The sequence below is a fragment of the Agelaius tricolor genome, unplaced genomic scaffold (genome assembly GCF_023055355.1).
Source record: "Agelaius tricolor isolate 1412-34295 unplaced genomic scaffold, bAgeTri1.0.p SCAF_12, whole genome shotgun sequence".
NCBI lineage: Eukaryota > Metazoa > Chordata > Aves > Passeriformes > Icteridae > Agelaius > Agelaius tricolor.
In genome coordinates, this window is record NW_027269272.1 from 3,171,417 (window position 1) to 3,195,442 (window position 24,026).

The 24,026-nt window shown below is 49.6% G+C and overlaps 1 protein-coding gene across 1 annotated transcript in view; it reads right to left on the bottom strand.

Moving 5' to 3' along the window:
• Positions 1–24,026, bottom strand: part of LOC139594718 (uncharacterized) — a 47,821-nt gene that overhangs the window by 16,070 nt on the left and 7,725 nt on the right. The window contains exon 2 of the mRNA XM_071437073.1: positions 12,286–12,790. Coding sequence (XP_071293174.1) covers positions 12,286–12,790 — 505 coding nt within the window. The remainder of the gene's footprint in view (positions 1–12,285; positions 12,791–24,026) is intronic.

Sequence of the window (24,026 nt, forward strand, 5' to 3'; positions counted from 1 at the left end):
TGTAACCAAACCCAAAGGGTCTCCAGGCCTGCCTGCAGCTGGAGCTGACAGCTGTGGGCACAGCTCTGTCACCCACAGCCCTGGGCTGCTGGAACCTCTTGGATGGAACAAACTGCATTTTGTGTACAATGAACTGCATTTTGTATACAATAAACTGCATTTTGGAGAGCCCCTGGAGTCCCACATCCCTCATTTCAGCTCTTACATCTGTGACCTGCACAGCTGAGAGGTGCCCCCCTCTCCTCTGAGGGCAGAGTGGAAAAGGCAGAGGAATCTTCAGCCACCTCAGGACATTTGTATCACTTGGCTTGACAAGCCCACATAAATTACTGATTTTTCTAGTCACACATTTCCTTTCCCCCTGCCTTTTTCCTGTGCTGTTTTACCTTTGACTCCACCTCACAGTGTGGATTGCCCTGAGCATCTCCTTGCTTTTGGAAGGCTGGGACACACAGCAGAGCACCAGGGAGAGCCAGGGCAGGGGCTCAGCTCAGCCTGCAGGGCAGGGCTGCTCCTGCTGTCCCTGCAGGCTCTGCCTCCCTCACTGCCTATGCTCGGACACTTCAAAGGTTTGGAAGCACCTGAGGGAAAATATTGGCACTACAGGAGGAAAAAATATCACAGCTGGCTTGTTTTCAACCAGAAAAATCCTCAGTGTGCTCATCAGGTGGGTGAGTGCTGTTGGACAGATCATGCTGTGGCACACCCAGCACAGAGGTTTTCTCCCCTGCAGCTCTCTGGACAGGCAGAGCCCCTGTTTGAGCAAATCCTCCAGGGAATCCCAGTATCCCAAAGGGGGAAAGGGTCTCCTGTTGTTCCAGAGGCAGCACCTGGGCTCTGGCCCTCCTTGCACCTGTGCTTTGTATCCACATGATGCCCTAGGATTTTAGCTTTTGTGTTTTTCATCTATTTGCAATCCTGCAGTTCTGTAGTGTAAAACTCCAAACTCCACACACAGTGTGAGCTGCTGCCTTCACATTTTGGGCAGACACAACAATTCCTCTCCAGGCCTGGCAATCAAGGACACCTCACTGCCTCAGGCACTGAGAGATGGAAACAAAAGTGAGTTGGGGGCAGCAAACTTGGGGTACATGGCTTCATTACCTGCAGCTGGAATTGAAGATTGACCCCCAAATAGACCAAAACTTATAAAAGTGTGCAAACCTGTAACCCATGGTCCATTTTTGGATGCAGCCCCTGGGGGGCTTTGTCTGCCCTAAATGTACCTGAAGGCCCTCCCATAAATAAAACTGCTTTTTATTGCCTTAATTCTGTCTGGCCTCTGTTTTCAGGTAGCCCCACAAGGCATCACAGGTGGGGATCAGATCTTCCACTGCCCAGAGGAGGAAGAGCCCTTCCTGCAGCTCTGAGCACAGATAACCACGAGCATCCTGCATGGGCAGAGCTCCTGCTGCTGTCCAAGAGGGGAAATACAGAAACATCCCCACCTCATTTTCCCTGGGACTGAACTCAGCTGCAGCCAGGAAAGCCAATTCCTTGGTTTTCCTGAGTGTGGGTGGATTGACCCGAGGTGATTTCCCTCTTGGATCACTCACTGACCTGCATGGCCTCTGCAGCTCTCTGGGCTCAGCTGTCTCAAGACTGATTTTCCATTCCCTGGTGGCTGAGGTGTTGCAGATTCCTGCCTTTGGGAATGTGTCTGTCTCACATGAGGCCCAGTTCAGCCCCAGTTTATGGTGGCTATTCAGGCTGTTATAAGTAGAACAGTTCCCATTTTTTTAAAAGGTTGCAGAGTTCACAGGTTGGGCCAGTTGCTGCCAGGGTGCAGTTCTAACTGTTTGTCACTGTCATCACCTGTTTTCCTTAACTCCCTGTCCTTGATGGTTAAGAATTCCCCCTTTTGTCAGTGACACCCTGCTGCTTCCTGGAGGATGGCACCCAGACGGTGAAGAGGAAGGGACATGGAGTTGGCTGCAAATGACATCGGATCCAGCATGAAACGGGAGGGACCCCTCACCAAACCCAGCCAAAAACCCCTAAAACAACGAGCCAACACAAAATTGATGAATCAAAGCAATGTCCAGATGTGAGGAACAGAATCCAGCATCCGCCAAGACCCTTTTTACCCCTCACCCTAACGTAAAGATGTTGGCTAGACAGAGGAGCTCAAATGTTCAAGTGGAAAATTGAGGGAATTTCCCAGGGCTGTTGTGAGGATGGAGCCCCCAGCCCTGCCCACACACCAGTGGTCAAAGCTGCTCTTCCTGCTCCTCCTCTGAGTCACTGCTGGCAGTGCAGACCCGTGGCTTCTCCCCACTCGAGCTGATCGCTTTTAATAAAGGTGATAAAAAGGAGAAAGGTCTCCTGCCCTGTTTATTTCACTGGCCATGAAGTGCTGGCCATGAAGTGCTGGCCATGAAGTGCTGGCCATGTGCTTGAGCCTGGAGAGTCACTGCTTCCCACAGAGAGGGGTTTGGCTGTGCTCATGTTGAACCCCAAATTAAGGGAATCTCCTGAAGCTCTCACAAGGATGGAACCCCCAGCTCTGCCCCAGACCATTGGACACAGCTGCGCTTTTCCTTCTCCTCCTCTGAGTCGCTCCTGCTCCAGCAGTGGCGTGAGCGTGACCCATTGGTTCTCCCCACCTGAGCTGATCACTTCTAATAAAGGCATTAAAAAGGAGAAAGGTCTCCTGCCCTGTTTATTTCAGGCTGTCCAGAGGAAAGCTGGAGGAGCAGTGTGATCACCCTTTCCCCTTCCTGCCAGGAAGGGAATTGCTGCACACAGAGCTGTTCTCCCCCAGTTTCTCCTGCCCGTGCTGGACCAAGCTGTTTCCTGCATTGGAAACTGCTGCACTTGCTAATTGACAGAAGGAAATGAATATGGAGCAGATCAAAGGCCTCCTTGCTGCACGTTTTTGTCTTTTCCATAACACAGGAGGCACCAGGGGGGCAGAGGGCTGGTGGGAGCCATGCCAGGGTGTTGGCTTTTCCTGCCCTGCCTGTGACTGCTGCTCGAGGCAGATTTACCCTGATGTGACTCCACCCAGGGCAGGAGTCTGTGCAGAAATGCAGAATACTGAGCCTTGCACTGATCTGCTTGGATGGATAATTTGAAGGCAGGCCCTCAGATTCATTTGTCAAGGAGACAATAGAAGAGCAGGCTGTCTGTGAATTAAAGGGAAAATCCCTGTGACAGCATTCACAGGGGTCTGAGGATGAGGGAAGAGACGAGGATCTGACTCCATGTTTCAGAAGGCTTGATTTATTATTTTATGATATATATTATATTAAAACTATACTAAAAGAATAGAAGATAAGATTTCATCAGAAGGCTGGCTAAGAATAGAAAGAATGATAACAAAAGCTTGTGGCTTGGCTCTCTGTCTGAGCCAGCTCACTTTGATTAGCCAATGATTAGAAACAACCAACATGGGCTAATCAAAGATCTACCTGTTGCATTCCACAGCAGCAGATAACCATTGGTTACATTTTGTTCTTGAAGCCTCTCAGCTTCTCAAGAGGAAAAATCTTTAAAAAAAGACTTTTCATAAAAGATGTCTGTGGCAAATCCCCAAGCACAGTGTAACACAGTGACACAAAAGCTGGGATCCATTGGATTTGCATTGTGACAAGTCATGTGAGAGGACTTGTCAATGACTCTGACTGTGACTGTCTAACCCCTGAGCTCACAAAATGATTTATCTGTTTCCAGCAAGCATTTTTAAGGCTGCACATGCTGTTCCAAGAGCTGGGAGCAGAATGGCTGTCTGCTGCAGGATTCATGGATTGTGCCTGTGTGCTGCTTGCAGCTGAATCTGGGATGCTGATCCTGACCATGTGCTTTGCACAGACAGATATTGGGATATACACAAGTCAGATGATGCACTTTGGACCTGGTTAGCATAAGAGATTTGATAATGGGATGCCTTGGCAAGAGCAAACAGAACTTTGAGGATTAAATCAAGATTGCAAGAAGATTCAATCAGACAGGTTTACTGGAAAAAGAAAATTACATCAGACTTCTGCAAGCAAGAGATGTTTAAAATGCATACGCTCGTTTATGTGATTTTTAACCCAATCATTGTAGCAAAACATTACTAGCCTCCCTAAAATAGTATATAAGAAGTTGTACTTCACAAAAAACTCGGATTTTTTGACCATCACACCGAGTCCCTGTCTCTCTCTCTCTTCACTGCCAACAGCCAGGTCCTTACTGGGCCCCTTTGCACACCACTGCTGGGGCTGTGCTGAAACACAGGAAGGGCCAGGCTGTGCAACCCCAGGGCACACAGGGAATATTCATTCCTGTGTCTGCTCTGGGCTGCCCTGACCCCCAGGGCAGCACTGACTCTGACCCTCATCCATGGAGAAAGTTTCCCAGACTTCAAGATAGACTGGAACCCACAAAAGTGTGCAATAGATTATAGAGAGCAGTGCAGGTGCATCACTGGGTGAGAAATTGAGGGTTTGGGGTTTTTAGTGTGCTGTGGAAGGCAGCAAGATGGAGGCACAGGGAGTTGTCCTGGGTTTCTTCTTCATGCTGCTTCTTCCTTCTTCTCCATGGGTTTGGGTGGCATTTTGGAATTGGGCAGAAAAGTCTGCACTGGGGGCTCTGTGGGATCAGTTCTTGGGTAAAAGGGAAAATAATCCAGGTGTCAGTTCTTAACTGGACAGTTTAGTCTTAGGAGACCTTGTACCAAGAGATTGTTGGCCATTTTGTGCCTTCTAATGAAAAGCTGCAGAACTCACAGTAGTGAGACTGTTTGACTGATAAGGAATAATAAATACCTGAGTCTGAACATGAAACTGCTGTCTGGAGTGCCTTCAGTGCAGAGCCAGAGGAACCCACAGCTGGCACCCCCACACTAGGGAGAGCCCTTCATCCTTCAGGACACCCCTGAGCTCAGGGTGAGCCCAGTGCTGGTACCAAGTCCTGCTGCCAGCAGAAATTCTAAGCTGCTCTTTTTGGCTGCCCATTGATTGCTGGCACTGCCAGAGCTGTCTCTGGGGGTCCATGTCCACTGGTTCTGCTGGCTGGGGGGTTTGCAGAAGTTACAGACACCACCAAGCTTCTCCAAGCAGCCAGGAGGCTTTGGGTGAGGATGATGCAGCCTCCCTGCACTGCCAGCTGCCTGTCCCAGGGGGTTTGTGTGACCCTGTTCACAGGGGTCTTAGCATGAGGGAAGAGATGAGAGTGTTGACTCCATGTTTCAGAAGGCTGATTTATTATTTTATGATATATATTACATTAAAACTATACTAAAAGAATAGAAGAAAGGATTTCATCAGAAGGCTGGCTAAGAATAGAAAAAGAAGGAATGATAACAAAAGCTTGTGTCTGGGACAGAGAGTCTGAGCCAGCTGACTGTGATTGGCCATTAATTAGAAACAACCCCATGAGCCCAATCCCAGATGCACCTGTTGCATTCCACAGCAGCAGATAACCATTGGTTACATTTTGTTCCTGAGCCCTCTCAGCTTCTCAGGAGGAAAATCCTAAGGAAAGGATTGCTCATAAAGGATGCCTGTGACAGGTTTGCCCTGGGACAGGTCACCCCCAGCCTCTGGCCCTGCTCTGGCTGCCAGGCCCTCCAAGGGCTCTGCAGAGCAAGGGGCAGATTTGCTGTTTTGCTCCTCACAGCTGGCTCAGCCTCCCAGGCTCTGCCTCACTTCTGTCATTTCCAAACCTTGATGGACTCTGTGATTCTCCTGCAGTGACCTGAGCTGAGGGATCACAGCTCCTCTGCTGAGCCATGGGTGCTGTGAGCTGCTCTGGAGCTGCACACTCAGCTGTGGAGCACAAACACCCTCTCCATGCCCTGCCAACAAAGGCAAGGCCATGCTAAGGCAGCCCTGCTCTCTGCAGATTGCTCCCTGCAGCAAACCCCGCTGGCAGATTCCTGCCTTTCAGGAATGGGAATGGACATGGGGGCACAGGCACCCCCTGGCATCCCTGGGGCTCTGTGCTGCAGCCAGGGAAGCTGAGATGGACCCCCTGAGCCAGGGCACACCTGCAGGGTGCCCCTGCTCCCCCAGGAAAGCTGCAGCCTCCTCTTGCTTCTGCCTGGGCCCTGCAAGCCCTGCACAGCAGAGCTGTGAAAGCTGCATCAAAAGCAGAAGGACTTCTCAGAAATTAGATCATTAAAACTAAAGCTCAATGTGACTGGAAACCTAGGTAGCCCTCATTTTCTAGTGGTTGTTTTCAGAATTCAGATTTATTGTTGGCAGTGTGCTGTAATCATCCCAGCTCCTGTGCTGCTCATTTTAAACTGCTCAGAGCAAACCCTTCCCTCTGGCCATTCCCTGCCAGCCTCAAACAAGGCATGGGAGGAAAAGCAGAGCTGCTCTTAGAGGTGAAAATTCTCTTCAAATTTAAGGAATCTGTGACCTTGAAGCAACACAGTGGGAGTGGGAGCCTGGACTGATCTCCCAGAGTTTAAGCCTCCCTGCAAATCTCCCATGGTGACAATCAGGTCAGAAATCAGAGCATGAAAATACAAATGTCAAGCGAAAGGATACAACTGTTCATGCCTGGCTGAAACCAAGCACCCTGATGTCCCAGCACAGTTTTACTCTGTGAGAGGTGCAGATAATCTCACTTACAGGCAGGTACCCATGGCAGGAGCTGGAGGCACCACTAAAGGCTTACACAGTGCTGCCTATAATTCAGCATCCTCTGAAAGCACAAATGGCTGTTGTTCAATTCCTGAAGTATTAAGCTGGCATGTGAAGCTTATTTTTGTTCATTTTTTTCTCTCTCTCTCACACACAGAGCAGGGATTTTGCTGCTCCTGCACCTTGCTGCCCTGGGGATGCTGGGCAGCAGCTGGGAGCAGCTGGGTTGGAGCAGGGATGGCAGAGGGCATGGGAGGCAGCAGGGAGGCTCTGCCCTGCCCCTGCCCTCCCTCCTGCCTCCCCAAGGAGCCCAGGTGCATCCACAGGACCATCCAGTTCTGGCTTTCCCTCTTTGAGGAAAAACCCCCTTCCTGAAAGGACCATTTTGATCCAGACTGAACAATTTTCATATTGTTTTCCCTTGTTTGGGGGTTTCTGCAGGACCAGGGAGCACAGGAAAGACAGCTCCTGACCTTTAGAGTTGCACAGCCCCTGCCACCACCCTGTCCCTTTTCCAGGGCACTCTGGTCCCTTCACTGCAGAGATCCCATTGCTCCCTGCAGCCACCAGGGCTCTGCTGAGCTCTGCTGCTGCATCTCCCCCTGCCCCTGTCCACAGCTGCCCCCTCTCCTGAGCCCAAATACAACATTTCATGTGATGGCTGCATCAGTGGCAAAAGTATTTAGTGTAAAACCTTCCCCCTGCAGTGCTGCTCAGCTCCAGCAGAAAGAAATGTTCTGTTGGCCCTGGAGAGGGCAGTGCCAGCTCTGGGGGTCACTGACACCCCAGACAGCACAACCCTCACAGCAAAGCAGGTTTGCTTGCTGCTTCTTGCCCTTGGAGGAACTCTGAAGAGGAAGAGCCTCTTGCAGGCAGGACCTGCTCCAGCCCCAGCTGCTGTGAACACCTTGGAACAAGCAGCACCTCTAAAACAGGAATTTTTAGCCTTAAAAGACAGAAAAACACTGAAGTCCTGTGAAACCCAGTCCTTGCCTGTGCTCAGGGTCCATGGTGGTGCAGGAGAAGCAGCTGCTCCCAGCACAGGGGGGACTGAGCTGGCTTTTGTGGGGAGTGAAGGATTTGTAACAAGACAATGGGCTGGGGGTTAATTGAGGATTAATTTAAACATCTCCACTGATTTAATTTGCTTCTGCCCAAAGTCCCTGAGCAATAATAAGCTTAATTTAAAGTTTACATCTGCAAATGTGGCTCACAGAGTGATCTTTATCTAATGCCCTCTTTGCTCACTGCACCAGGTGAGCCCCAGCCAGCTCTGGGAGTGCTGATGGAGCTGGAGCCAGCCTGGGGTGGCTCCCAGGGTGCAGAGACCCAGTGTGGAGGTGTTTGGGGGCAAAGGATCCAAACTTTGTGCTGGGACAGTCCCTGCTCATCCCCAGACTGCTCCCCAAGGGCTGCCCTGCTCTCCAGTCTCTCCCAGCCTCTCCATGCCATGAGCAGCCAGTGCTGCTCCATCACTCCTGGCTAAAGGCAGATTTCTTCACACAGGAGGAAAAACCCCTGCCCTGGCACTTCCAGCTGCCTGACAGTGCTGCCCTGATGGTGTTTGGTACCAAATGTTCCACTGAGGTAGCAACTTTTAGAGCTGCTATTCCTTATCTTGGCAAAAAAAGCTCATGGCCTGTTGGAAGCCTGGCTGCTGGGAATTTCAGACTTTCTGTGCTGCCAGGCACTGACCCCCAGGAGAACACTGCATTTGACCCAAGGTTGAGGAAAAGGCTTCCAAAAGGGAATGGCAGAACTGGGATTGTGGGTGTGGAGTTTGAATAGAAGTGTGTGATATCACAGGGTGGGAAAATTAGAGCTTAAGGGTTTAGAATATAGTAATATATATAAGGCAAGATGGAGGTTTTAGGGCCAAGGCTGCTTCTTCTTCACCTTCTTCTCCATGGGTTTGGGTGGTTTTGTGTAATTGGATAAAAAAGTCCACAATGTGGGTCAAGGGTGGTTGGTTATTGGGTTAAAAGTAAAAATAATTTAGGTGTCATTTCTTAATTAGACAGTTTATCCTTAAAAGGCCTTGTAGAGAGAGAGAGATAGGACTCCATTTTAGTTTATTACAGTGAGGTGCTGTAGAACTCAGGGTTTGTGAGACTGTCCCACAGATAAGCACTAATAAACATCTGAGTCCCAACAAGAAATACCATCTCATGCATCTCCCAACCCTGGAGAAAGAAGTTAGGACTCGATGATGGTCATTTATGGAGTGGCTTTGCTTTGTGTCCAGGGTTATCTGCCTCATGCCATGGGTCTGTCTTACAGTTCAGATTTGTTAAGTTCCATCCTCCTGCTTTGCCTGATCCCACCAGCAGCTTGGTCATATGTGACTCTTTTCCTAGCAGCCTTTTTTGCAGGGTTCACTTTCCTGCTCTCAGAAGAGAAGCATTGATCTTCAGAAATCCCTGCTCCCACACTCTGCACTGACCATGCAGCTGCTGGACCTGCTGAGAATGCTCACCTCTCTCCACAGCATTCCTGCAGATTTAAATCCTAGGACCAATCTCATCAAGGTAGGTAAATCTTTCCTAGTTTTAATTAGGGGTAATTTGAAGTATCTAGAGTTCTCTGGCAAACATCTGTGATGCTGACATAGGGGCCTCTGATGCCTCAGGATTTCAGTTTTGGTATTTTTCAGATCCTGTAGTGCATCAGTGCATCACTCCAAACTCCACACAGAGTGTGAGTTCCTGTCCTCACAGTTTGGTCAGACAAAACAATCCCTCTGGGCCTGAGATCCATGGACACCCCACAGCCTCAGGACCCAAAAAGGACAAACAAAAGTGAATGGGGGGAACAAGCTGGGGGTAAATGACTTAATTAGCTGAAGCTGTAATTGGAGAATTAACCCCTGATATGTGAATGGAGCAAACTTATAATTGTCTGAAAAACTGGTGCCCATTGTCCAGCTTGGGTGTAGCCTCTGGGAGGCTGTGACTGCCCAAGGTGTGGCTGTTGAAGACCTTTAATAAATCCCAACTTTATTCTCTAAATCTTGTCCAGCCTCTATTCTAGGCAGCCCCTCCAAGGCATCCCTCCAGCTGTGCACACCTGAGTAAGGCTTTCAAAGCCCTGCTAGGCTGGAGCCTGAACCCAGGACAGCCACAGGAGAGGCATTGCCAGGGCTGGCAGCACATCTGGCAGCAGAGGAGCTCCAGAGGTGGAAAATGGGCATCATGGGCTTCTGCCTGGTTTGGGGTGACACTCAAAAGGCAGCTGAGGAATCAGCTTACCTGTCTGACAGCACAGAGCAGCTTCCCATAGGAATAGACAATGATGGCAAACGGGATCATGAGGCAAAAGATGAAAAGACAGATGATGTAGGAGGCGTTGTTGGCGTCCCTGGAATGCCAGTTCACAGAGCAGGTTATCCCTGCTCCTTCTGGCCCATAGCTGCTCCAGCCAAGCAGTGGGGGGACAGTCCAGAGCAGGGAGTATGTCCAGGACAGGATGATGGCTGCCCAAGCTTTCCTGTAGTTGGTGGTGTCAGGCTCTGCCGTTCTCGTCATGGTGCAGCAACGCTCGTACGAGAGCACGGCCAGGGAGATGAGGGAGATGATGCCTGTGTCAGACCAGAGCCTTGTATCAGCAAAAAATCCATGAGTGAAGGCTTTGCTCTGCCTCCCAAAAAAATATTTCAAGCTTTGGATGAGACTGATGGCACTGGCTTTGGAAACAAGGCGGGCAAGGACTGGGACTGAGGTGTCCCCTAAGGGTGAGAGGTGCTGAGAGCCTGACCCCACTCACCAGGAGCTGGGGGTGTTCAAACACATCCAGCCAAAGCAGTCAGTTATAAATGCTAATTAATCATTAACCACACCTGTCTGAAGGGATACATGTGTGTGTGTGTGAGCTGCAGCAAAATCCTGCCTTCTCCATCAGATCTGGTTCTTGCTGCACCTGTAAAATTTGAGATTCATATCTAGATTTGCCCAAAGTGTGGAGCTGATCTGGTGCTCCTCTGCCAGCTCTGAAGTGCAGCCTTCTGAGCCCTCCTTGGGGAAGTGCAGCCCCACAAGGATTTCATGCTGTGCATAATGAAGAGCTGTAGATTAAAGCCATGTCCTGAAGGCCCCTGTGCCAGCAAGAGCTCCTGAGCCTTTGCAGAGACAGTGATGGGTCTCCTGCAATTGGGGTACTGCCAGCAGGCACCAAGGGGGCAATAAAACCACCAGCAGCAAATCAAAGACTTCTTTAGCATGCAGAAATGCTGGAGGGGAGGTAATTTCTAAAGCTGAGATAAGAGCTTGCAATTTCCCTCCACACACACGTCCCGGGCTGAACTGTGGAAGCCACACTGGCAGGTACAAGGGGATGTTGCTGGATGCTGACACACTCCTGCTGAACTTTCCTTGCCAAATAAAGGTTTTACATGCACAAATTTGGCTTTTTACCCTGTGTAACTTCATGAGGGAAAGAGATGGCAGCAAACAGCTGCTGCAAGTATCTCTTTAGAGTGTGCATAAGCAGCGTCAGCGTCTCCTCAGTGGCGGTGGGAAGCCTAAGCTGCATTCCTGGCGTGGTTCAGGTCTGTTCTGACAGCAGAGGGATGCTCTGCTGGTAAAGCCTCTGCTCCATGGGAATGCTGGCTGGGGGAGAGCCCCACCGATGTGTGCCAGTGTCGGCGGAGCTTAAAGGTCTTTTATAACCTAAACGAGGCTGATTCCATCCCCGCTTTCATCCTTTCAAGTTTGTGGAGCTCTTCCTCAGCCGCTGGAAACACGCTGTGGAGCCTGAGTGAGGACTCACACCTAACGCTGCCTGGCCTTTTCCCAGCGAAACAACCACCACAGCTGGCAAGGTTCCCCCAGCCCTGTGCTCCAGGCGTGCCCGGTGTCCCCTCCCCAGGGCAGCCCGAGCCCCATCGCGGCCCCGGACACGAACCCAGCGCTGCACCCGAGCGGGCTGGCTCTGTCCTCCCTGGGCCCCGCAGCCGCCCAGGCTGTCCCATCCCCTCCCCAGAACAGCGAGGCTATCCCATTATCCCCCGGAGCTGCCCAGGCTATCCCGTTCTCCTCCGGAGCTGCCCAGGCTATCCCATTATCCCCCGGAGCTGCCCAGGCTATCCCATTCTCCGCCGGAGTTGCTAGGATTGTCCCATCCTCTCCCCAGAGCTGCCCAGGCTGTCCCATTCTCTACCCAGAGCTGCCCAGGCTATCCCGTTCTCTCCCCGGAGCTGCCCAGGCTGTCCCATTCTCTCCCCAGAGCTGCCGAGGCTATCGCATCCCCTCCCCAGAACTGCGTGACTATTCCATTCTCTCCCCGGAGCTGCCCAGGCTGTCCCATCCCCTCCCCGGAGCTGCCCAGGGTGTCCCATCCTCTCCTCAGAGCTGCAGAGGCTGTGCCATGCCCTCCCCGGAGCTGCCGGGGCTGTCCCGTTCTTTCCCCGGAGCTGCCGGGGCTGTCGCATCCCCTCCCCAGAACTGCGAGGCTATCCCATTCTCTCCCCTGAGCTGCCGGGGCCGTCCCGTTCCCTCCCCGGAGCTGTCCCATCCCCTCCCGCAGGGGGAGGGATGTTGTCCCCGTCCCGTCCCGTCCCTCTGGAGGTCTGATAGACACAGTGGAGCTGAGCTGGTGCAGGGATTGGGAACGAGAAATGCAGGTCTGGCAGTGGATGCATTGCTCACAGCCTCGTCCCGTCCCTCCGGCGGCAGAGCGGTGCTCTCGGTCCCGCAGCCCGCTCCGCACTCACCGCAGAGGGCGGTGGCGAAGCCGTGCCAGGCGCAGGCGGCCCCGGGAGTGGTGTTGCTGTTGTTGCTGTTGTAGCTGCTGTTGTTGCTATTGCTGTTGTTGTTATTGTTGTTGTCGCTGTTGCCCGCGGCCAGCCCGAGCGGGGTGCCCAGCGCGCAGCCCAGCAGGCCGCTGAGGGCCGTGTTGAGCAGCTGCAGTTGATGGGGGAGCGCAGCGCCGGGAAGCGCCAGAGGAGCAGCAGCACCAGCAGGTTGCTGCAGAAGCCCAGGCTGCCCACGGCGCCCAGCCGCCCCCCGGGGCCCAGGCACGGCTCGGCCTCGTCCCGGCCACCCCCGCAGCCGCTCCGGCCGCCCGCATCCCCGCGCTGCTCCCGCCTTGCCCGGGCTGGCACCGCACGGCGGACACCGGACACCCACGGGAGCGGGAAATGCGGGCCAGAACCGAGCGCGCTGGGCTTCAGAACATGTGCGAGCCTCAGCTCGGCCCGTAGCGCTTTCAGAGTAAAGCTGAGAACAGCACGGGCCGACCCAGACTTCCCCAGAGTGCAGGGAAGGTGAAGCTTGAGCTGCCAACCTGTGACAGCGTTCACAGGGGCGTGAGGATGAGGGAAGAGACGAGGATTATTTTATGATATATATTATATTAAAACTATACTAAAAGAATAGAAGAAAGGATTTCATCAGAAGGCTGGCTAAGAATAGAAAAAGGAGGAATTAATAGCAAAGGTTTGTGTCTGGGACAGAGAGTCCGAGCCAGCTGACTGTGATTGGCCATTAATTAGAAACAACCCCATGAGCCCAATCCCAGATGCACCTGTTGCATTCCACAGCAGCAGATAACCATTGGTTACATTTTGTTCCTGAGGCCTCTCAGCTTCTCAGGAGAAAAAATCATAAGGGAAGGATTTTTCAGAAAATATCATGGCTACACCAACCAGCTACACAGCAAAGTATTTAGCAGTTGAAGTTCCTTAAAATCTAAGTTCTGGTCATATCCCACCCTTCAGTGAGGAGAGCATTTTAATGTAGTGATGTGCTGACCCAAGAGGGAAAAAACCACCCCCACTGTTCTACTCACAGGGGAATTTTTCTTTGTGTTTGCAAATAAAAAATGGACTTGTCCAATTTCCTGCAGCTTGGTTACTATGAGCCATTAGTACTGAAAAGGAGAGTGTGAAGCCTGGTATCCCCCCTCTTTTTGTTCCTCTTTTTTTTTTAATGGTTGATTATGGGGGGGAGGCACTTCAGACTATTTCTGCTTTTAATGACCTTCAAGTGGTTTTTTTAACAAAACCCCTGCACTTTGGGAAAGCTGGCTGCTTCTTGCCTTCCCTCCAGGTTGCTAAGGGGATGGACAGGATCCAGCATGATGCTATCATTTATCAGCATTTCTGAAGGCTAAGAATGTAACTGGGCAGGTGGCTCAAGAGGTCAGTCACCTGAATCCCTGCACTGTAGATAAAAAATAAGGATGGAAAAACAGACCCTTCACCAAATTTGGTGCCCTCTCTCAGAGTCTCTAGGTGGTCACAGTGACCCCCAGATGCATTAGAAAGTCTCTTTTCCCAGCCCAGCACTTGAAGAAGGAGTCAGGGCTCTTCATTTCTCTGTCTCAAGGTTGTTTATTGTTTCTTATCTATAAAATCCTTTCTCCTGCCCTGCCGAGGTCCATCCAGCAGGACAGTTCCAGGCACTCTGCCTGCCCCTGGGGTGGGGTTATGTCTTTATACTAAAAACTACAATGTGTACAATGTTTACAATTACTTCCCAATACCCATCACCTGTGTTAGACAGTGAGCTTCTACTCTAAACCAATCCCAAAGTGCCAACATCACAGCAGAAGATGGAGGCCAAGAAGAAGAAGGAGAAAGGCTGGACATGCCCAGATCCCTCCATCTTGCCCCCTGAACCCCCATTCTAAAAACCCCAACAATCTATTTTTCACCCTGTGATAAATTCACTATCATTCTACTTAAACTTTTGTGGCTTGTAATTCTTCATACAAGGTTGGGAATTGTTTTTTCCAAGGGCTAAATCAAAGGCACAGGGGCATCTTGGGCTCTGTGCCAAGGTCTCTGAGCCCCCTGGTAGGACCTTGAGTCCTCCAGGGCAGCCAGAGGAATTTCCTGGGTTCCCACAGCCCTCCTCTGGACATGCCCTTCAATGTCTTTCATGGAGTGAGGGGCCCAGAACCGGGCACAGGATTTGAGGTGCATCCATCCAGGTAGTTTTTAATGCAGTGAAGAATGTGCCTGTCCAAGCTGTGGGCTGCCAGTTTTCCCAGGAGAATGCTGTGGGATGTTTCAGACCCTGAAAATGTGTCAAGAAGTTGTTTTGATAATGCAAAATTGGTTTGGTCACCTGAAAATTGTATCCCTTACTATTTATTTTGGCAAAAGGATTTGCCAACTCATTTGGGGGAAAGGTGCTGTGGTGCAGCACATCTGTCTCCTTGATCATTTGGGAACTTGGCTGGAATTGCACAGCTGCTTGTAAAACTGGTTTCTCTTCTGAAAAAAAAAAAAAAAAATAGGAATTACCTAAACCCAGGTGTGGAATCCGAAGCGATTTAGTGACGTTTCCCTCGATTTCAGCAACGGCCACAAGATGGCACAGGGCAGCTCCGAGTGGGATGGGACTTGGATCCCTGGGGAAAAGGGTTTCCCAAGGGGCCTGGAGCCGTGGCTTGGCTGGGCGCTGGGAATGAGCCGCGGGCACGCGATGGCCTCAAGCAAGCAGCGTGTGCGACAGCCGGACCGACGGTCACCCGCACCCGGGTGGCCTTGGCACTGCCGGGGCAGCTCGGGGCTCCGGCAGGAGCCGATCCCCACATAAAGAAACGCCTGTCCAAGGGCTCTGCTTTGGCCCAGCTCCCGCCGGGATGGGTGAATTCCCTGCTGCGATGGGTGAATTCCCTGCCGGGATGGGTGAATTCCCTGCTTAGATGGGTGAATTGCCTGCTTAGATGTGTGAATTCCCTGCTTGTCTGGGTGAATTCCCTGCTTAGATGGGTGAATTCCCTTCCAGGCTGGGTGAATTCCCTGCTGGTCTGGGTGAATTCCCTGCCGGGATGGGTGGATTCCCTTCCAGTCTGGGTGAATTCCCTGCCGGGCTGGGTGAATTCCCTGCTTAGATGGGTGAATTCCCTGCTTAGATGGGTGAATTCCCTGCTTAGATGGGTGAATTCCCTGCTGGTCTGGGTGAATTCCCCGCTGGGCTGGGAGCTGCCCGTGCTGGCCGGGGCTGTCCTGGGGTGACAGGGGCCGGACAGGCAGGCACCAGGGCAGGGCTGGCAGCAGCACGGGCGATGCCCGGGCTCTGTTGCGTTGTGATTTCAGGGTTTACCTCAGAGCCCTGGGTCCCTGCCCTGAAGATTCCCTCCCAGGTGTGCCAATCATCCCTCCTTTCCCCTCCCTGACCCCTGCCCAGCACTGTCTGTCAGTCCTGGCATTCCAGAAGGGCATTGAGTGATTGGCAGATTCACTGCCCTGGGGGGCATTGGGCCATCCAGGTGTCCTTTGTCCCTTTGTCCCTCCCCTCCTGTCCCTGCTTGTTGTCTCCCTACCCCTTCCCTGCCCCTCTCCCCGGGGTTAAAGGAGCAGCAACCACGGGCTCAGGGAGTTCTGTGGGAGCTGGTGCTGCATTCAGAGGCCTGAGGGCCAGAATAAAGCTCTGGATCCAAACCCTCCATCAGAACCGACTCCTTTCCTTCACCATCACCTTAAAGCTTCTTTGGCAGAGGTAAAACCTGAGGAGCAGCCTGTCCATGGAGGAAGCTCCATCCCACAGCCTGGACTTGCCTCCAAGCACCCAACTGCAGCACCCAGGCAGCCAGAAGTGTCTGTGGGGTGAAACACCACACACCCAGCCAGCCAAAAGTGTCTGTGGGGTGAAACACCACACACCCAGCCAGCCAAAAGTGTCTGTGGGGTGAAACACTACACACCCAGCCAGCCAAAAATGTCTGTGGGTGAAACACCACACACCCAGGCAGCCAAAAGTGTCCCTGGGGTGAAACACCACACACCCAGGCAGCCAGAAGTGTCTGTGGGGTGAAACACCACACACCCAGGCAGCCAAAAGTGTCTGTGGGGTGAAACACCACACACCCAGGCAGCCAAAAGTGTCTGTGGGGTGAAACACCACACACCCAGCCAGCCAAAAGTGTCTGTGGGGTGAAACACCACCACAGTTGCCCCAATTTGGTTCAGCAGCAGGGCCAGACAAGCCCAGGCACGTCCCATCCACAATATTGGTGATACCAACAGGGCAGGATGCTGGCCCCACAGGAGGTGGCGTTGCCGGCGGTGGCAGCGCTAACGCGGTGTCTGCAGCTTTGCTGCTGTGAAAAATGCATGTATTTTATGATTGGCTTTTCACAAATATTAAAATGAATATTGTATGTGTTGTGTTAGAAAGTAATGCTGTATTAATTTTCTTAAGTGGTGTGTTAAATAGAGTTTTAGGTTATAACAAAATGTTAAAATAGAAACTATGCTATGTAGGATACTTTTTTTAAAGGAAGGACTCGCAGCGAGATAGCAGCCACAGGACACCTGAATCTTTCAGAGAAAGAAAATTTATTGCTCTCTTATCAGAAGAAAGGAACTTCTTCCTGCCTCAAAGGCACTGTCAGGATTCAGAGGTAGAAGCTGACACTGACCAGACAGAATCCTGTGTTTGAATGGAATTTATGCATCCTGTATGAGATGGATGAATATCCAACAGGTTATTGTTTTTAAGGGTTAATCCTCTGTTAACCTGGGTCCTTTTTGGGGCTCATGCTGCCCAGAAAAGGTACCCAGACCTCTGTAACTCTTTGTTTTTATTGTCCTAATCCAAATTGTCCAATTTATTTTTATTGTTTTTATTGTCCTAATCCAAATTGTCCAAATTATTTTTACTCTAATTGTGTTACTCTTTTAATAACCATTTTATTACTATTAAACTTTTAAAATTTTAAAAACAAGTGATTGGTGTTTTTCACACTGCTGTGCCTCCCTGCTGGCCATCGAGTGTCAGCGTCCAGCCAGCATCCAAACCCATTTCCCACACCAATATTTCCATAATGCCTGGAAAGGGGCAGGAAGGAGACAGGGATGATTCCCTCTGGCTTGCAGCACTCTGTGGGTTGTGCTGTCCTGCAAATCCCTTGTTCCCAAGTGGAAATCACACCAGCCACAGCCTCCAATGGCACTGAAGTCAACACCGTTGTAACAAATTATCTTTTCTCTCTTACTAATGATAAGAGAAGTAATAATCCTCCTACAGGACTAATTACAGCCATAGAAATCGTGGTAATGAAAAGAAGTCCCTTTGCCAGCATTTGAAAAGTTACAATTTACATGAACTAAGAGGCTTATGTAAATAATTATTATTATTTTGTATATGGCTCTCTGTGGCCCCATCTATTCTGATCTCAGTAAATCAGGGTGTAATTAGTCACAGAGGATTAAATGTTGCAGGACAAAGACTGGAAAATTCAGTAAAAGCAAAACTCTGGTTGGTTTTGACTCAAAATAGGCTTGGGTTACCTGTCCCAAAGGATGTGTGACAGCTCTGCTTCCCACTGCCAGCTCCTCTTGCTGCTCTCAGAAATCAGTGTAATTCTTGTTTCAAATTTTGGGGTTGTTTTTTTTTATTTCTTAAAGATTCTTAAAAAAAAAAAAATAGAGATCTTTATAAACCATCACATCCTTGTAGGGCTGTAAGCCCCAGAGGGTCTCAGAGATGAGCTGGCCCTGAGGTGCAGGCTTGGGTCTCCCAGCCTGGATCTCGCTGCTGACACAGGGATTCAGATATCTCTGTTGTTCTTGTAGTGTTTATTAGTGCAGACCTGTGGTCTGTGCCTCCTCTCCAGCCTTTCAGCTTCCCCAAAGGATGGGGTGTGATGGAGCAGGTGAGCACAGCACTGTGGTCCTTGTGGAGAAGGTAACATGGTCCTCCATGCCAGGGGAGAGGTCTGTGTGTCTCAGAGAACCTGGAAATTAATTATAATGGGCATCAAACTGTAAAAAAAGATTTTAATTTAGCACTTGGGGCAAATAGACACCAAAAAGGCAAAGAAAAAGCAAAATAAATGTATTGCTTGGGATGCTGAAGTCAGTAATGTCTGTGTGAAAGACAGCCTGGCACAGAAACAGGGCATTCCCTGTGTGAGAATCTCCAGAGCAATAAGGGAAGGGCTTTGGCTCTTTGGAGCTGTCACTGGCCTCTTCTCTCTCCCTGTGGCCCAGGCAGGTGGTGTGTGAGAAATAGCTACTCACTTTTCATAGTTTAGGAAGGTTTATTAACCTTATCAAGAATACAACAGAAGACTGAATAAAGAAAAAAGGTTACAGCGCTGGGAGCAAAAGATTGTCCCCACTGTGTGCTCAGCCCCCTCACCATGGAGGTTTTCCCTGTTTAACCCTTTAACCCCTCCCAAAGTTCTGTCCATCAGCCCCTTCTTCGCTGTCCAGTGGTGGAGATCTCCTCCTCAAATCCTCATTGGAGGTCAGGTGTTCCATAGTGACAAGCCAGCCCTCCCAGGTGTCCCTTGATAACCAGGCGAGGGGGTAAAACATAACTATAAATACATAAAACTTTTCTTAGCCTATACACATGATATTTGTCTGTTAATTGTGAGAGTCAATGATTGCATTACTCATCTGTCACAGGGTGCATGGCAGGTAAAGCTCCTGGAGCAGAGCTCAAAGGCTACAGAGGTGTTATGAAGCAGAGCCTCTGCTCACAGCAGAGAAGAAAAACAAGAAAAACAAACAAACAAACAAAAAACCAAACCCAGGAGTGTGGCAATGTTCTTCACTTGGGGCTCACCAAATGTGGTGGTGTTCACAGGGGTCCCAGGACGAGGGAAGAGATGAGAATCTTGACTCCATGTTTCAGAAGGCTGAGTAGTTATTTTATGATATATATTATATTAAAAGAAAATGATCTATTAAAACTATACTAAAAGAATAGAAGAAAGGATTTCATCAGAACGCTAGCAAGGAATAGAATGGAATGGAATGAAATTTTGTGATTGACCAGAGAGTCCGAGCCAGCTGACTGTGATTGGCCATTAATTAGAAACAACCCCATGAGCCCAATCCCAGATGCACCTGTTGCATTCCACAGCAGCAGATAACCATTGGGTACATTTTGTTCCTGAGGCCTCTGAGCCTCTCAGGAGGAAAAATCCTAAGGAAAAGATTTTTCATGAAATATGTCTGTGACATGGGAGAAAATAAGATTTAACTCTTTTTAACCTTTGAAACAGCCACAATTCTGAACAGATGTGTCAGTGACCAATTTTGTAGGATACATTTCTCACAGCAGGAGCTGTGAGGCATAAGCATACAAGCAATACTTGCTGTATGCTGAATCACAAAAGAGGCTGTCAAAGAAGAAGGTAGATAATAAGCTCTGGAAACAAGGAAAAATTTTAATGACTTTTTCTCATCTCTCTTTTCAAGGCCTATTAAGGCTCCTGGGATGTGCTAAAAGCCAGAGAGGTCCCTGTGCTCTGCACATTAACAGAAATTCCCAGAGTTTTCTTTTTTTTTTTTTTTCATTTTTTTTGCAGAACTGGGCAAGAGCAAACACAGGGGGAGTCTCTCAGCCATCAGAAGCTGCCCTGCTGCCACAGCTGTGGGTGCCCTTGAGGCAGGGTGGAAATTTTCCAGGGTAGAAATCCATTTTGATTCAGGTGAAATGTACATTTTTGAGTTGAGACTGTAGTTAGAAAACATAGCTATTTAGCCTGACTGCAAGGCCTGGGCTCAGAGAAACTGCTTCAGGGAAGGACAGAGATAAGGGGGGGAAGAAAGAGGGTGATAGAGAGAGACAGACACTGCTGTGAGAGCAGCTCAACCTGACCTAGGAATTCTTCCTGATAAAGAAGAACTAGCGGCAAATGTCAGGTGAAATTCGTAAAAATGAATATGTATGAACCTATAGTGAAACTGTATGCATGTGTATTTGGGACTGGGATAAAGAGACCTGAAGTTCCCAGAGGTACACATGTCATTTTAGGGGAACGATTCCCACATGCATCCAATGCTGTAATCATAAACATTCTGGCTTTACAACTTTCACAAAAGTTGTGGAGTTTTGATTATCTCCACAAACCACCCTGAGAGCAGCACAGTTGGCTCCTGGCCACTGCCTTTGGAGTGACTGCCAGCTACACAAGGTTTAGTAGGTTACCAGACCCACCACTCACCTCTCTGCACTCCTGGCTGCAAAACCCAGGTGAACAAGCTGAGCCTGGTGTCAGCTGCCCCTGTCCCCTTGAAGGGTGCACAAGTGCCACAGCAAAGGCCATGAGGGAGGGGATCAACAACCAGGGTGTCCTGGGGCACTCAGCTGCACACAGACAGACCCCCAGGATAATTCTGGACCTCCTGAATTATTCAACTTTGTTTTGTCCAGCTGCAAGTAATTAAAATGTCCTCAGCAGCTCTGGGTAAGTGATGTCCCAGTCCCAGGTCCTGCTGTCACCAGAGCAGCCTGAATTTGAGACATCACCCTCACTGCTCTCTGAACAACCACCTCCAGAGGGAAAAATAGAAGCTTGAACTATGCCACAGCTTGGTGTTATCCACACCTGATTCTTGTGGTATTGTGGGGCCATCTGCTAGACATCCATTTTGATTTAGGTGAAATGTACATTTTTGAGTTGACACTGTGGTTAGAAAACATAGCTATGAATATGTATGACCTTAACACCACAAATGAACCCATTTCCTCTCTTAAAAAATTTAAAAAAATTTTTGCTGCATTTAAAAAAAATTGATCATCAGTTTTCCCAGACAAATTTAACAGTGGTGTCAGCAAAGCATTTGAACTGAAGGTACCAATGCCAAGGTTCAGCAGGGACCCAGCCCAGCAGACACAGCTCTGCTCACAGGGGCTGCTTGGGCTGTGTTTTGCCTTACCTTGGTGATGCCAGTGTCTTCAGAAGTTGTTTCAGGCAGGAATTACTTTTACTGTGTAGGTGGAGCACCTAAAAGCAGCCTGGACCATGTTTAGGGCTTGAGGTGCTCCTGCACTGGAACAGGGCCCTGCCTCCCTCCCAGGGATGAGATCTTTCCCTGGATGGAGGCTTGAGGCTGTGAGAGCTGCAAGTGCTCAAATGTCAAGAGGAAATATCTCTGTCACAAAGATCTGCCCACACAATGTGGGGCTGATCTGAATTTTGGAGGGCAAACCTTTGCACTTCTGAACTGTCCTATCTGGAAATGATGCTACAAAGTTTAAAAATGACCTTTAGACACCTACTTCAGACACCATTTCCCCCTGACTATAACCTTCAGGTCACCTTGGGTGTTATAACATCCAGCGGGGTGATAAGAGAAATAGTATTGAGTCCTGGCAGAGCCATTGCAAATTGGCTGTGAGCAAAATGGAGATTGATCTCTGTGTAGAGGAAAAGCCACACAGTGATCTACAATCAGGAGAGCAAATCAAGCAGAGATTTCCTGAGATAAAAGGCTTGCAGCGAAATTGATGTAACTGAATGAAAAGAAAGGAGAAACCATGACTGGTTTCATTAAACACGTAAGCAAGGTGAGCAAATAATTCCTTCCTTGCTGCCAGTTCCTTTTCCTGAGAGGATGTGGTTTTGCTTGGATTTACCAGTCCTGGGTACTTCTATTTAAGGATCTACGTCTGTCTGGCTGATAAATTGTCACTGAGGGTTCCTGTTGGTGTGTGAGGAACCACAACACAGCCATGGGGCAGCAGCTCACAGAGCTGGGGGTGTGAGGGCAGCAAGGCTGGGGCAGGGTGGGTGCTGGAGGGGCCCAGATCCCCATCCTGCTGTGCCCAGAGCCCCCTGTCATGGTCACATTTTCTGAAAAAATCCCTTTGCCCAGGATTTCTCTCCTGGGAAGCTGAGAAGCCTCAGAAAAAAAGGAAAACAATTCTTATCTCATTTGCTTCTCCTGTGTTTTGCCGCTTTGGAATGTGGTTGGAGATTGTTTATCCAACATGTGAATTGTTTTTACTTATTGGCCAATTACAGCCCATCTGTGTCAGGGCCCTGGAGAGAGTCACAAGTTTTCATTAGTTTTCATTAAACCTTCTGTAAGTATCCTTTCTCTTTTCTTTAGTATAGTTTAGTTTAGCATTCTTTAATATAATATAGATCATAAAACAATAAATTAGCCTTCTAAGAGCATGGAGTCAGATTCATCCCTTCCTGCCACAGGGGACCCCAGAAAATACCACAGCCCCTCTCTATCCTGACCCTGGTTTATTCACTGCTCCAGACCCCCAGCACAGGGGACAGGAAGGAAATTCCCCCTGTGTGCTGGAGGGGATCTCCCTGCACACACACAGGGCTGAGGTGGGCAGCCGTGTGGTCACAGCATGCAGGATCAGCATCCTCCATCCTGTGGCACTAAAGGGTTAATGGGAACGGTGTTTAGGCACCCCTGGACTTCCACAAAGCAACAGAGAACTCTGTCACCTTGTAGCAAACTGGGAAATTGCTTTCAAATGGAATGGAAGTAAGTCATGGAAGGTTACGTCCTGTGCCTGCAAATTTATTAACGCTAGGGGTGTCACCACATTTCTCTTCACAGAGAAAAGCAAGGCACAATTCTTCCCAAGAATATTGCTGGGTTTCACATTCTCTGAACCTCAGAGAAAGAAAACACAATTCTTATCATTTGCTGTGCCTGTGTTTGTGCCACAGCAGAATGCAATATGGAGATTGTTCACCCACAGTGATGGGGTTTTGTTCCCTTGGCCTGTCAGGCCCAGGTGTGTGTGTGTGTGGGGACTGTTGGGTGACAGTCACCAGATTCTGGGCAGTTCTGTGCAGTTGAGTGCTTGGAAGATTCAGTTTAGATGTAACATAATGTAATACAGTGTGGAATAATATAGTATAATAAAGTAATTAATTAGCCTTCTGATATCAGTAGAGTCAGATGCATCATTCCTTCCCTCATCAGGGCATTTCTCTGAAGACTGTATAGGGGTCTAGGAGGCAAAAAATCAACATCACATCTCATTTGTGTCCTATGCCTTCTGGTAATACCAGCCGTAGAGGCTGATTTTCCCCTGACCTTTTACTTCAGGGAGGAAAGGAGAACTACCAGGTGAGAGATTTCCTCTGTGTGTGGGACACACTGTACTGTGCTCAAGGCCATGGTGAGTAGTCACTGACATCCCAGTTGAAATGCCAAAAAGATACTGATGCAGTGAAAGAAATAATGCACATTTTAGGGGCTGCTGGCATGAAGCAATAGCCTGAAGTCACATAAGCAGCTTAGAGCAGCACACATGTCCCCAGAGGCTCCTGCCCAGCGTGGCCCAAGGGGTCACAGCCTGCTCTCACTGCATTGGAGGTGACTTTGGGCAGTGCATTTCAGGCAGCACCAGCAGCAGATTGGCTCAGGAGCCTCAGGGTGCAGGTGGGGCTTTCTCAGGGCCTGTTCTGTGTGCAGCAGTGGTGCCATGCACAGCAGATGGAGACTCCCAGCCAGTAACCCCAAAACGTTTTCTCTCAGGTGGGGAGCACTGGTGTGCTGGGAGAGGGGCTTGTGGGAAATGGAAAGGCAGAAACTTCCACAGACACAGGAGGGTTTGATCTGCAGCCTTGGGAGAAGCCTGGATTGATGTAAAAATACAATACACAGACATTAAGCAGAAACAAACAATAAATTTATGTTTCTATAGTTGTAAGGAAGAATATGCCTTAAGTGAGAAACTGCATTGATAAGATGGTGAAGGGTTTATAGTGTAGTAATGC